The sequence below is a fragment of the Chrysemys picta genome, chromosome 6 (genome assembly GCF_011386835.1).
Source record: "Chrysemys picta bellii isolate R12L10 chromosome 6, ASM1138683v2, whole genome shotgun sequence".
NCBI classification, from domain to species: domain Eukaryota; kingdom Metazoa; phylum Chordata; order Testudines; family Emydidae; genus Chrysemys; species Chrysemys picta.
Genome location: NC_088796.1, coordinates 105,276,017 through 105,289,005, shown reverse-complemented (window position 1 = coordinate 105,289,005; position 12,989 = coordinate 105,276,017). Strand labels below are relative to the sequence as shown.

The 12,989-nt window shown below is 44.3% G+C and overlaps 1 protein-coding gene across 5 annotated transcripts in view; it reads right to left on the bottom strand.

The window, feature by feature from the left end:
• The window catches only part of PSIP1 (PC4 and SRSF1 interacting protein 1), a 63,531-nt gene extending 52,084 nt beyond the window's left edge, over positions 1-11,447 (bottom strand). For 3 of the 5 annotated variants that reach the window (XM_005295154.5, XM_065549499.1, XM_008169288.4), the window contains exons 1-4: positions 11,150-11,285; positions 10,536-10,677; positions 7,929-8,005; positions 4,219-4,357 (exon numbers count right to left, since the gene is read on the bottom strand). In XM_005295154.5, coding sequence (XP_005295211.1) covers positions 4,219-4,357; positions 7,929-8,005; positions 10,536-10,607 — 288 coding nt within the window. In that variant the 5' untranslated portion in view covers positions 10,608-10,677; positions 11,150-11,285. Of the gene's footprint in view, positions 1-4,218; positions 4,358-7,928; positions 8,006-10,535; positions 10,678-11,101; positions 11,286-11,312 lie in introns of those variants that run through there. The other 2 variants (XM_042850524.2, XM_024106158.3) reach the window with 2 other exon arrangements.
• Positions 11,448-12,989: the final 1,542 nt, after the last annotated feature.

The window sequence follows — 12,989 nt, the reverse complement described above, 5'->3', positions numbered from 1 at the left end:
TCTTTTAAGATGCTTCTTCTCCATCCACACAGCTAAAAGTCCATTCACTCCCTCATCTCCTCACATCTTGAGTACTGCAATATCATCTCTGGCCTTGACAAATGCAGTTTTACCCTACTTCAGCACATTGCTACAAAATCATTCTCTTGGCTCGTCACTTAGACCATATCACCTCTCTTTGCATCTCTCCCCTGGCTCCCCACTGTCTCAAATACCTCAAAATACCCAACTACTTGTGTCTATTTTAAGGCCCTTCACTGCCTATCCCCACCCTCAGTAGCATCGCTCATAAGCTATCAAGAGCTCCCACCCCTGTTCTGCCAATGTTTCCAGCCTTTAACACCCAGGGTACGTCTATACTTACCTCCGGGTTTGGCGGTAAGCAATCGATCTTCTGGGATCGATTTATCGCGTCTTGTCTAGACACGATAAATCGATCCCGGAAGTGCTTGCCTTCGATACTGGTACTCCTGCTCTGCGAGAGGAGTACGCGGAGTCGACGGGGGAGCCTGCCTGCCGCGTGTGGACCCACGGTAAGTATCTTGTAGTTCGAACTAAGATACTTCGACTTCAGCTACGTTATTCACGTAGCTGAAGTTGCGTATCTTAGTTCAAACTGGGGGGTTAGTGTGGACCAGCCCCCACTTGTAAAATTTCCAAGCAAGCACTTTCATGCTTTCTCCTAAAGCATGGGAAGGGTGCTCCATAAACATCAGCAAAGCCACCTGATAACCCCCTTCAACTCCCTCCCTGAGATTCTTTTCTGCCAAGATGCCTACAAAAAAAACCTTAACATTAGGCAGTTGGTGCGCTGAAACCACTGACTTCCAGCTTTGTGCCCCCCCATCAGTCTGTACCCATCTATTGTCGCTTATCTCAGATTGTCAGCTCTTTGGGGACAAAGATGTTTGTATTACAGTATGTGCTCGTAGCAGAATGAGACCCTAGTCCTTAACTGCTCTCCTAGGTGTTACCGCAATACAAATAAATGAAAATAAAAAATTAACTCTGCGGGGTAAGTGGAGAGAATCAGGATTATAGGGTAATAGCTTTCTCTTTACTAAAGATACCATCTGCCCTGGATTCTCACTCTTGTAGAGTAAGCTAGAGCAGTGATTCTCAAACTGTGGGTTGTGACCCCAAAGTGGGGCATGACCCCATTTTAATGGGGTCACCAAGGCAGACTTTAGACTTGCTGGGGCCCGAGTCCGGGGCTGAAGCCAAAGCCCGAGGGCTTCAGCTCTGAGTAGCTGGGCTCGGGCTTTGGCTTCAGCCCTGCATCGGGTCCTGTAGTCATTTTTGTTATCAAAAAGGGGGTCGCAGTGTAATGAATTTTAAGAACTGCTGAGCTAGAGGAACATCTTCAAAAGGTGTTCCTGCAGTGTGATGCAACTAAGCCAATACCAAGTGTTAGCAGAGAAGCATATATAGATCAACAGATCCAAGGTACCTCTGTAAGCTCATCATGCACAGCATGCCATCCAGCGGAATGAGCCCAGAACCAGAGAAACAACAACATGCAGAAAATCAATAAATAATGAGCACATCCTGAAGTAAAAAACCTCTCTTTTTGTAGAGTGAAAGAATCCAGCCTCCTCCATCTTGCAAATGAGTTCTGGAGTATGGAGAGATCAACAAAGAATTCCCGCCTGGAGGCTGAATCCAAGCAAGAGTGCTTTGTGAAAATGTGAAGGACAACATGGCAGCTTTGTAAATGTCTACAATGGAAATGTGAAATCAACAAGAGACTGAAAAATCTACAGGAAGGAATACACTGCAGGAGGCTGTCCAGTTTATGAAGATTGATCAAAGGACTATTTTGATATATCACAGGTTGCAAAGAGAGAGACAGTATTATTTATCTAGGGCAGTGGTTCTCAAAGCTGGTCCGCCGCTTGTTCAGGGAAAGCCCCTGACGGGCCGGGCTGGTTTGTTTACCTACCACGTCCACAGGTTTGGCCGATCGCGGCTCCCACTGGCCGCGGTTCACCGCTCCAGGCCAATGGGGGCTGCGGGAAGCGGCGCAGGCCAAAGGATGTGCTGGCCGCCCCCTCCTGCAGCCCCCATTGGCCTGGAGCAGCAAACGGTGGCCAGTGGGAGCTGCGATCAGCCGAACCCACGGACTCGGCAGGTAAATAAACTGGCCTGCCCTGCCAGGGGCTTTCCCTGAACAAGCGGCGGACCGGCTTTGAGAACCACTGATCTAGGGGACAAGCTGGCAGTGTGTTTCGCCTAAGGAAAAAAGGATCACAGCCAGACCTGGCTGAAAGATCTGTTGGATGAACTTTGCTTTATAAGACATGAAATTATTGAAGTCTAAGTACTAGAATGCATATTATAATTGTATTGTATATGTAATCATTTGTTCCCTATATTTCTATTTACTAACATTTGAATCTCCCCTCTTTTTTAAATCAACTTTTGTTTTTACTATATCAAACACATCTAAGTTCTGTGTATTAAATGGAGCGGTGATCAGAGGCTAATCTAGTAAGATGGAGTGTATAACTTCTTTGGGAACAGTGTATCTGTGAATATTGGGAGCGTATAGTGAAACAGGGGCTGGATGCTCAGAGGTTAGAGTTTGGCTATTGCTAGCCTGCAGAAGGACAGAGGAGCCTGCGCAGACTGAGAGGAGTGCTTGTGTTGCCCATGAATAGTAGAGTCAGGGACTGACCCATGTCAGGCACAGACAAAGCTACTTCACATTAAGGGGAGGTGGCAGTGAGGTGCCTCACAACCTGGGTACCTCCAGGAAGCATCACAATATCCCATGATAAAAATAGTTTTTTAATTAACTAATGTTGGGGGGTGGGAAGGAGTGATTAAGAGCATCTAGCCCCATGTAATCCAGATGGCAAAGGCCTACAAAGACAGGGGCTGACCTTGGACCAGTTCATTAAAGGCTAAAACAGCTATCAAAATGTACCCAGATGCATTCAGTCTTTAAGACATACTCAGGAAGATGCGTATAGCAGCTTTCGTACAGGACAAGTAAAGGAGTCCATATGTCCCGACTGCACCAAACTTCAGGTCTTTCCATTTGGAACTGTAGGCCTTTCAGGAAGGTTTTTGAGATGCTAGGAAAATGTTCCACCTGCTCAAAGTCAACATACTTCTGGTCAGGAGACAATGTCAGGGAGAGTTCCTGGTTTGCCATTATCAAAGGCCAGACTCCCAATCTATCTGCAATCATGTTATTCCTTCCTTGCTAGACATACAGAATCAAGAGATGTCTTGTGGGGCAGAGCCCACTCCCACACATGCAGGGCTTCCTGATGTAGGAAGTGGCAAGCTGGTGCTTCCCTGCTTGCTTGTTTGAAAATTGTTTCACAATAGTACCTAGGGGTTTCAATTATGGCTCAGGCTTCATTGTCCTAGGCACTGTCTACACAAACAGAAGCTGGTGCGTGCTCCTCACAGCTTACAAGTGGTATAACTGGAAATAAAGTAACCCTGCGTGGGCTTCCAATCCCAGTCTAGTCACAATTTGGACAGCAGAAGTTTGTACAGGCGGCCAAGAGATGAGGAATCTCTGACACATACGAGGGACTGTGTCAGTAGACTTATGTGATGGCTTTTGGAAGATAGAGGCAGGGATAAGAGGGAGATGCCACATCGCTCCCAGCCACTGGAGCAGGTGGACAGCACAAGATAATATGGTAAAGGAAAACGTGTGCCAAGAGATCACTTGTTGAAATGTTAAGATAATATCTGTAGAGCAAAAGTGCTTGGGCATACAAATTGAATTATGTAAATGGAAAGGCCAGTAAGCTAAGGTTCCATCAGATCAGTGAAGATACCATGAAGCTTAATTCTTAAAAATTAATAATTTAGAAGCTGAGACCTGCAATGTTACCCTGAAAACAATCACTAGAAAACGTGTTCAACATAATGATTTCTACAATACCCATGAAATCATTACCAAGACTTCTTCTAAAATTTGCCATAGTAAACTGACATCACTGATCATACCAAAAAATTTCCTCACTCTTACTTATTACTGAAAACCTTAAAGGCCAATTCTAAACTATAACACTACTGTCAGTCTGACCTGCAATTGAATGAAACTGAGCCATAATTTATCCCATCCATGTCATCTGAGCTATCATTCTACTTTTTCACAACAGCAGGACAATGCAAGGTATTTGACCAGATTAGATTAGAACACCAATAATGCTTACAAGTTTGTTAGCAATGCATACAAAGATCACTGACCTGTTGATGAGAGAATTTTACTTTGGGGTTGTTGTCAATTTCCCATAATCCTTCATTAAAGCCTTTTCTTTTATTTGGTTTACCGTATTTATCTTTATTTTCAGAATATGGGAATATGTCCTTTGGTCCCAAAAATGCCCTGTAAGAAGTGAAAAAGGAAAAATTAACAGGTAAATTTTTCTACTCCAACAATTCATTTTAAATTCTTAATATTGCCATATGAGAGAGAGAGAGAGAGAGAGACACACACACAGACAGACAGATACACTAGATATGTAGAAACCAAACTCAGTACTTAAGTATTTGAAGTGATGGAAGCAGTAGGGAAGTAAAGAATAAGAAAAAAAAGGAAACAGAGGGAAGAGTCCTTAATTCTTGAAAATGTCTTGAGATAGTATAGGAGATTATGGCTTCAGGCTAAGGAAACTATCTTGCAACAATAAGAAGTTTCTGCTCTAAGAAAATGTAATTAAAGACTCATAATATTTAAGATGCACATACTGCTTTCAGTGTATTCTGTTGTAGTTGCCTTAATTATATTACACAGACAATCCATATGCTGTTTCCACTGTTCGTATGCATTTTGCACTAGAATAACCCTCTTTTCAGTACATACAGGCACAGGAAGAGATTTTAATTTGTGCTAACTTAAAATACTTAAAGAAAATATGTTCTCAACATCTGTGCCTTTAGTGCATAATACATCTGCAGAATAGGAAGCTTATCTAGGAAAATCAAAATGAAAAAAACAGGTTGCAAGATCATTATACTTTTCAAAAGTGTGAAAAGCATTTTTACTTTTAAATGATAGTAGCTCAGAAAAGTCAGAGTATGGGGCTATAAAAAGATACACGTTATCTGATGTACTATATTCCATCCAGTCAGTAAACTTTTCTACTTTAGATATCCAGAAATACTTACTCATAGATTTTACCCAAACCAATAGTGATTTCCTTAATTAGCAGCTGAATGTTAAAAAAAAAAAAAAAAGAGTAAGCAGCAGTTTTTTGGATTTTTTTTGCTGGAGAGACCAAAAAGAATCAGTATTTCCTCACTATCTACCTCCCCATATTTGTTGTTTTAAAATATTTTTTTTCAGTCATGTAGCTTTTTGTCATCTCTAAGAACTGGCCTTCTCAGAGTTAACCAGCAAATACAAAGGGCATTAGAAGTGGCCTCTTCAGAGGTAGACATCAAATATTAAGGGCATTCTTGGTGCTTCAGATGCACAACTACATCTCCTTTTCCTTTTAGTACCTTTCCCGTTACATCAAAATCACAGTATCTACAGTGTCCATAAAATGTTTCAAGTGTTAATTTTATGGAATTTCTTTAAGCAGAAACTTTTGCCTATGACTAATCACACACACAAAAATCTTTTTTGGGGCTAATACAACAAAAAGATATTAACAAATTTCCACCAGCAAAGATGGACAAAACTGAAACTAAGACTATCAATATGTTTATTATTATTTTGCTTCTAAAGGTACTATATCAGATTGCTATACGGGAAGGAATCCAAATGAAGAGAAGATCATTAACAATTTCAACAATCATTTCCCATTCACTGCAAACCAGGAGACACTCAAACCTAAAGTTGCATGAAAATTATCATGCAAGTTCCCACTATCGCTTAGTAAACTGCAAACCACTACTATGTTACATAAAAGTTAGGAAATAATTGTTTGAGAGTTTTTTCTGGCTTTGTGTGGTTCTTCTTCCCCAATCCTGGCCAGAGAGAAGTGCACAAGAGAGCTTTGGAGCCAGGAAACAATCACTCCTTATGTATTCCAGAAAGATTGTTTTGCATGATGAAGCTAACGCTTGATGCCCTGGAAAGTGGACTGCCTTCAGTTTTATAAAATTTAGAGCAATGTATTACATTAGTGCAGTCTTGTGAAAACTCTGAAGGTATATCTTGTGGGGTTCTTCATAGGCACAGGGGCCAGTATGCTGCATGCACAAGGCCAAAGTGTATAAAATTATTCAAATGAAAATGTACAGAAAATTATTAGCTCCAACTATTATATGGTGAACCCCTGATTTGCCACCTACTGCTATATAGGTTACATAGCTCAAGTCAAACAAAAATTAGATAGGCCCCATTATTAGTATATTCCCATACTGGTGGGTCTACTCTTTCTGATGGTTATTCGATGTCCTCTGCCTATAATGTAGGCAGAGATGCAATAAGAAGAAAGAAAACAGACCAAGCAGTATCGGAGTTGCACTTGACACTAATTAAATGTTCAGGAGTAGGAATGAAGAACTGGGTTAGGAATAAAGGTTAGAAGGAGAGAAATGATGGGGAGAGGGGAAACATATTGCACACTGCAACAGTGTAAGGTATGAGAGCATATGAGAAATTTGTAATAATGTAACAGTGAATTTACCATACTACAAAACATAGGGTTGACCATATTTTAATTTTGTAGCAGTAATTTTTTTAAAAAGCGCCTAAGTTAGGAGCCTAAATCATATTTGAAAATGGAACTTTGGCTTTTGAAAATTTTGCCCAAGATCTTTGAATGTTATTTATGTAGGCTCATGTAGATTTCTTACCGCTCTACATGTGATCTGTGCTCCTAAAAATCAATATGCAGGTGGATTCTGGAATACTAATGAAAAGCAGCAAGTGGTGGAATCAAGAATGGCATTTAATCAGTGCGGGAAGGAACAGATGGGTGGTATTCTTATTCATATTGCTGTAGTGCCATAACAAACCAAAAAGGGTTAAGCTCCATTGTATAGAACTTAACTCACACACATAGGACGACATGGTCCCTGCCCTGAAGAGCTTTCAATCAAATTTAAGACAAGATACAATAAGCGTAAACAAACCTGATTCTGCAGAGAGCTGTGAGGGAGGATAGGATATTGATAGGGAATGGATAAAATGAACCAAATATGCACACAACATAGCAGTTCCAACTTTTTTTTTTAAATAAGTATAAAGCGGAAACCAAGTCAGTGGGGATTGCTGCCGTTTTTGTTTATTTAGATCCTATAATTTAAGAATTACAATTTTATTTTATTTTTTAACAAAATGAAGGACGAGGATGCCCAAGACCAAAATTAATACTATAGTTCAGCAATTCTCAAACTGTGGGTTGGGACCTCAAAGTGGGTCATGACCCTATTTTAATGGGGACTCCGGGGCTGGCCTGACTTAGACTTGCTGGGGCCCGGGGGCCAAAGCCCAAGGGCTTCAGCCCTGGGCGACAGGTCTCAGATTACAGGCCCCCTGCCTGGGGCTGAAGCCCTTCGGCTTTGGCCCTCCCACCTGAGGAGGCAGGGCTTGGGAGGGCTCAGGCTTCAGTTACCCCTCCTGGGGTCCTATAGTAATTTTTGTTGTCAGAAGGGGGTCACATTGCAATGAAGTTTGAGAACCCCTGCTATAGTTTAAGAAAAAAAAAGGGGGGGGCAGTCACTCAAGTCATAACAACTCTGTTTTTATTGAGTAGGAAAACAGCTCCCTGACATCTCATGGAATGATTACAGTCGACAGCTCCCCTCGGTATTTCATGGTAGATGTGAAGACCAAGTAGACTTCTTTTAAGCTGCCTATCTTTTTGATAACGTTTAGGTGAGGAAAAGTTGGCCTATTTCTGAATATCATTTGTGAACGCCTCACATACAGGTAGGCCATGAAATTACTTTTAAGAAATTCTGCAATGACAGTGATGTGCTCTTTAATCTAAAGAACTTACGTCTCATGTGTTCCAAAAAAGAAAATAGGCATTTTATTTGTAGGAGGTTTCACTGCTCCATCAGGAACTTCATCCACCTAAGGGAAAAAAATTACATTATGATAACTAAAATATTTAGTAACAACCAAAAACAGTGTGGGGGGACATTTAAAAATGTCATTAAAACTGAAAAAACACAATGCTATAGAAATTTTTTTTACCATACAGAAATCTCAAAGATGTTTCTTACAATGTAATAGAATGCAGATATCAGGTGTGACTTTCAGATTGATGTTAGCAATCCTTCTATCAGAGGTTCTCAAACTGTGGTCCGCGGACCGAGCTCCATTCAGGTGGTCCACGGATAGTTCCCTCTAAGGTGCGCGCCTGGGCGGCCGCACGCAAGAAAATGAAGGGCCACCCACCTAAGTAGTGGAGCCACGCCTGCATGGCTCCACTAATTAGGTGCCTGGACCCTGGAGAAGACACACATGTAAGGTGAGGTGGTGGCCTTGTGGGGGGGAATAGGGGTAGGTGTGAGGGGCCAGTGGGGTGAGAAGGGGGGGGGGGGGGATTTGGGACGTGCAGGGCTGTAGCGGCCAGAGAAAGGTGACTTTCCGGCCAGAGAAAGGTGACTTTCCCCAGCTCCAGGGTTGCGGCGAGAGACAGCCCTCCTTCCCAGCCTCAGCTCGGGGGCTGCCGCAGCGGGGGAGAGAGGGCATATCCAAGGCATTAGAAAGGTAAGACTACCGATATTAAAATATGAGTTATGTGCTTTTATTTGTAGAACAAAAAAACAATTATTATTAAGGTTTTTTTAATATAGCACTTTTATCCCAAGCGCTTGACAATAGTTAGCTAATGGTACAAACAACTTTTGGAAAGATCATTAAGTGATCTTGCCGAGACCCTCAGCAATTTTCAAGTGGTCCGCGAAAAAAAAAAGTTTGAGAACCACTGCCTTATATAACAAAAAGTCCAATAAATGTCAATATACTTCAAAATTAATGTGTGCTTAAAAAAAAGTACACACTATGGTTAGAAGTAGTATTGGCTCCCTTAGACGCAGTATCTGCTCCTCCAACTGCCACCTCTTCCACAACCATACCAATGCTTCTCGCCGCATTGAACTGATGACTTGCACTAGCACAAAGCATTACATTTAAGAGAGAGATAGGACACTAAAAAAAATCTTTTACAATTCTTAATCCAGCACTGCATAAATATAAATTGTACACTAATCTTTCATCTGTAATCTCAAAACCACCAATTGAAGTACTGTACGGCAGTCTCAGAAACTTCCATTGCTTTAAAGCAGGGGTCGGCAACGTTTGGCATGCACACCTACCCCTATTCCCCTCCCCCATTCGGCAACAGTAAGCACCCTGGCGGGCCGGGCCAGTTTATTTACCTGCTGACATGGAAGGTTCGGCCAATCGCGGACCCCACTGGCTGCGGTTCGCCGTCCCGGGACAATGGGGGCGGCGGGAAGCCGCGGCCAGCACATCCCTTGCCCACACCACTTAGAATACTTAGTGGTACTGCTCCTACAGGTTTCAGAGCATAACACACACCTTCACAGCAGTATTTTTTGGTCAAATAAGGCCCCAGCTATTTGGGAGGAGTACTTGATGTTGTCCAGACCCTTGAATACTCCCACAACTTGTTACGCTACGATACTATAGTCTTCATTACTAACGTCTAACTTGAGGGTCATCTACTTAATACAACAATGCAGTGCCACTTGATCACAATAAAATGGTAAAAAATTGAATACTTTGTTTTGTCTATAAATATCTGCACTCTTTCCACTCCCAAAAAATGCTATGTAGAAAAAGTTTTAGATGACTGAATGTAACACTGAAGGAAGTTCACTAAGAGATGTTTGCTGCTTCAACACCATCTCTCAGGGCTGGTCTATACTGGGGGGGGGGAGGGGGGAAATCGATCTAAGATACGCAACTTCAGCTAAGTGAATAGCGTAGCTGAAGTCTAAAATATCTTAGATTGAATTACCTGGGGTCCACACGGTGTGGGATCGACGGCCGCAGCTCCCCCGTCGACTGTGCTACCGCCGCTCGCTCTGGTGGAGTTTCGGAGTCGACGGTGAGTGCGTTCCGGGATCGATATATCGCGTCTTAACGAGACGTGATATAGCGATCCTGAATAAATCGATTGCTACCCATCGATACGGCGGATAGTGAAGATGTACCCTCAGTAAACTCAATTTAAAAAGTTGGTGTATCACAGAAAATCTCCCATTGGACTTAGGCAAAAGCTAGAGGAACTAATGAGAGCTGATGAAAATACTGCCATGTATGTTACAAGTAGAGAAGCTTAAAACCCAGGGGGGAAGGAAGGGAGAAAACCACAGAGTAAAAACAGAGTGTGAGTTACTTCCAGCAGCACCACCAGGTCAGCCCCTCCACATGAGGGAAACCTGCTCATGTGCTATATACATCTACAGATACACACCCCTTAAAATGGGAAACAAAAACTGCACCACACAATCCCCCACCCCAAGACTAACGTTTATCTGCCATGGAGCGATGGACTGAAATGAGGATGGAGGGACACATAGGGAGAGCGCAGGTGAGAGGAGGCGGCGGCGGCGGGGGGGGGGCTTACCCTGGCTGGCCAATGGGGATAACCTTTCATCTTGGCAAAGATCAAGTCTCCGGGTTTGAAATCTCGGCTCATGTTTTCCGACCGATGTGGCGGCTGTAGCTGAGGCGAATGGCAGAGGCGCTCCCAGCCGCCCGAGATCCCGCTGCAGAGGTGGACAAGGCGAGTCAAGGGAGCGGTGTCTCCCCTCAGGGCAGCCCCGCACCCCGGCTGCGGGCGGGGTGCTTCCAGGAAAACCAACCCACTCCCCACCGCATCCCGGCTGCCCCTTCCCCTGTGCGCGCAGAGCCCCCTCCCTTCCAATGCGCGCAGCCCCCCCCCCACGCCCGTGCGCGCACCCACCTTCCCAGGCGCGCAGTCCGCCCCCCTCCCTGCCCATGCAAGCAGCCCCCCACCCCGCCTCGCGCACATGCCCCTTCCCATGCGCAGCGCCCCCTCCCCGACTTCGCCTCCGCGCTCCCCTCCGCGCAGACCTCCCCTAGTCACCCCGCACTCCCCCTCTCCGGCTGCCCCAGGCCAGCGCTGCTCCCGTCCTCGCGCGCACAGCAGAAAATCCGCCTCCATCTCACCAGCCGGTCCGGGGAGCTGCCGCGCAACGGCCGCCCGCGCCCCCTTACCTGGCGCGGCCCCGCAGCCCGCTTCCTCCAGCCCCCAGCGGCCGCCGCGCTGCCTCCCGCCAGCCCGGCCCACACCAATTAACACGGGCAGGAGGGGTCGCAGAGTCCTCAGATCTCTTGGGCGGGGAGGAGAGGGGAAACGACAAAATTGGTTCAACCCTACCCGTGTGAGAGAGCCGGAGGAAGCACGGGCCCAACCACCTCCCTCGGGAACGGACCCCGACAAGCGAGGGAGCGGGGACTGGGAGACGCTAACGTATCTACCACCCCCTCCCCACGGCGGAGAAATGGTGCGCTCCTCCCGCGGCGGCGGCTGCTGCTGCTAGGTAGGGAGGCGGGGCTTGGGTGGCTGGTGCTGCTGCAGCTCACACACTGCCTGGAGGAAAAGGGGGGGGGGGGGTATCGGATGCTGCTGCTCACGGGGGAGAGTGGTCTGGTCCCTGATGTACAGGGAGCTGCTGGCACAGGTAGGCAGCGGGCCACAGGCTCTGCAAGGCTAGCCCTGAAAACTGTCCTCGTGCAGCTCCTGTACCGTGGCTGAGCACCTCTTATGTAAGAAGACGCAGCCTTAGCACACGAAGTGAATGACAAAACTACATGAGACCAAGGGCTGCTGGTAGGAGCCAGGGCCCTCTCTTGGGCTATCTCCTAGCCGAGCCCCTCTTTCCCGATCAAGTCATTTATGCCATTTAAATCATAAACTATTAAAAGCGGCTCGGGTACTAAGCAATTCATTTGCACACAAGCAGATTTTATTTTAGGAATGACTCGCACACAATATCGGACATAAAGATACCACATGCTGCAGATAAACTCAAAGCCAGCTGTGACCATCATCTGCAAATATAACAGCCTGTCGATTAAGCGGAGTTAACTCACACAATTAACTCAAAATTAATTGCGATTTTAAAAAATCGCAGTTAATCGCAGTTTTAATCATACCGTTAAACAACAGAATACCAATTGAAATTTATTAAATATTTTTGGATGTTTTTCTACATTTTCAAATATATGGATTTCAATTACAACACAGAATACAAAGTGTACACTAGTCACTTAATATTATTTTTGATGACAAATATTTGCACTGTAAAAATGATAAAATAAATAGTAATTTTCAGTTCACCTCATACAAGTACTGTACCACAATCTCTTTATTATTAAAGTGTAACGTACCAATGTCGGGTTTTTTTGTTACATAACTGCACTCAAAAACAAAGCAATGCAAAACTTTAGAGCCTACAAGTCCACTCAGTCCTACTTCTTGTTCAGCCAATTACCAAGACAAACAAGTTTGTATACATTTATGGGAGATAATGCTGCCCACTTCTTATTTACAATGTCACCAGACACTGAGAAGACGTGTTTGCATGGGACTTTTGTAGCTGGAATTACAAGGTATTTATTTGCCAAATATGCTAAACATTTGTATGCCCCTTCATGCTTTGACCACCATTCCAGAAGACATGCTTCCATGCTGATGACGCTCATTTAAAAAAAGTAATGTGTTAATTAAATTTGTGACTGAACTCCTTGGGGGAGAATTGTGTGTCTCTGGCCCTGTTTTACTCGCATTCTGCCACATATTTCATGTTACAGTAGTCTCAGATCATGACTCAGCAGGTATTGTTCATTTTATGAACACTTTCGCTGCAGGTTTGACAAAACGCACAGGTTTCAACCCAAGGTTTAAAAATCTGAAGTGTCTTCCAAAATTTGAAAGGGATGAGGTGCGGATCATGCTTTCAGAAGTCTTAAAAGAGTAACACTCCAATACAGAAACTACAGAATGCGAACCACCAAAAAGGAAAATCAACCTTCTGCTGATGGCATCTGATTC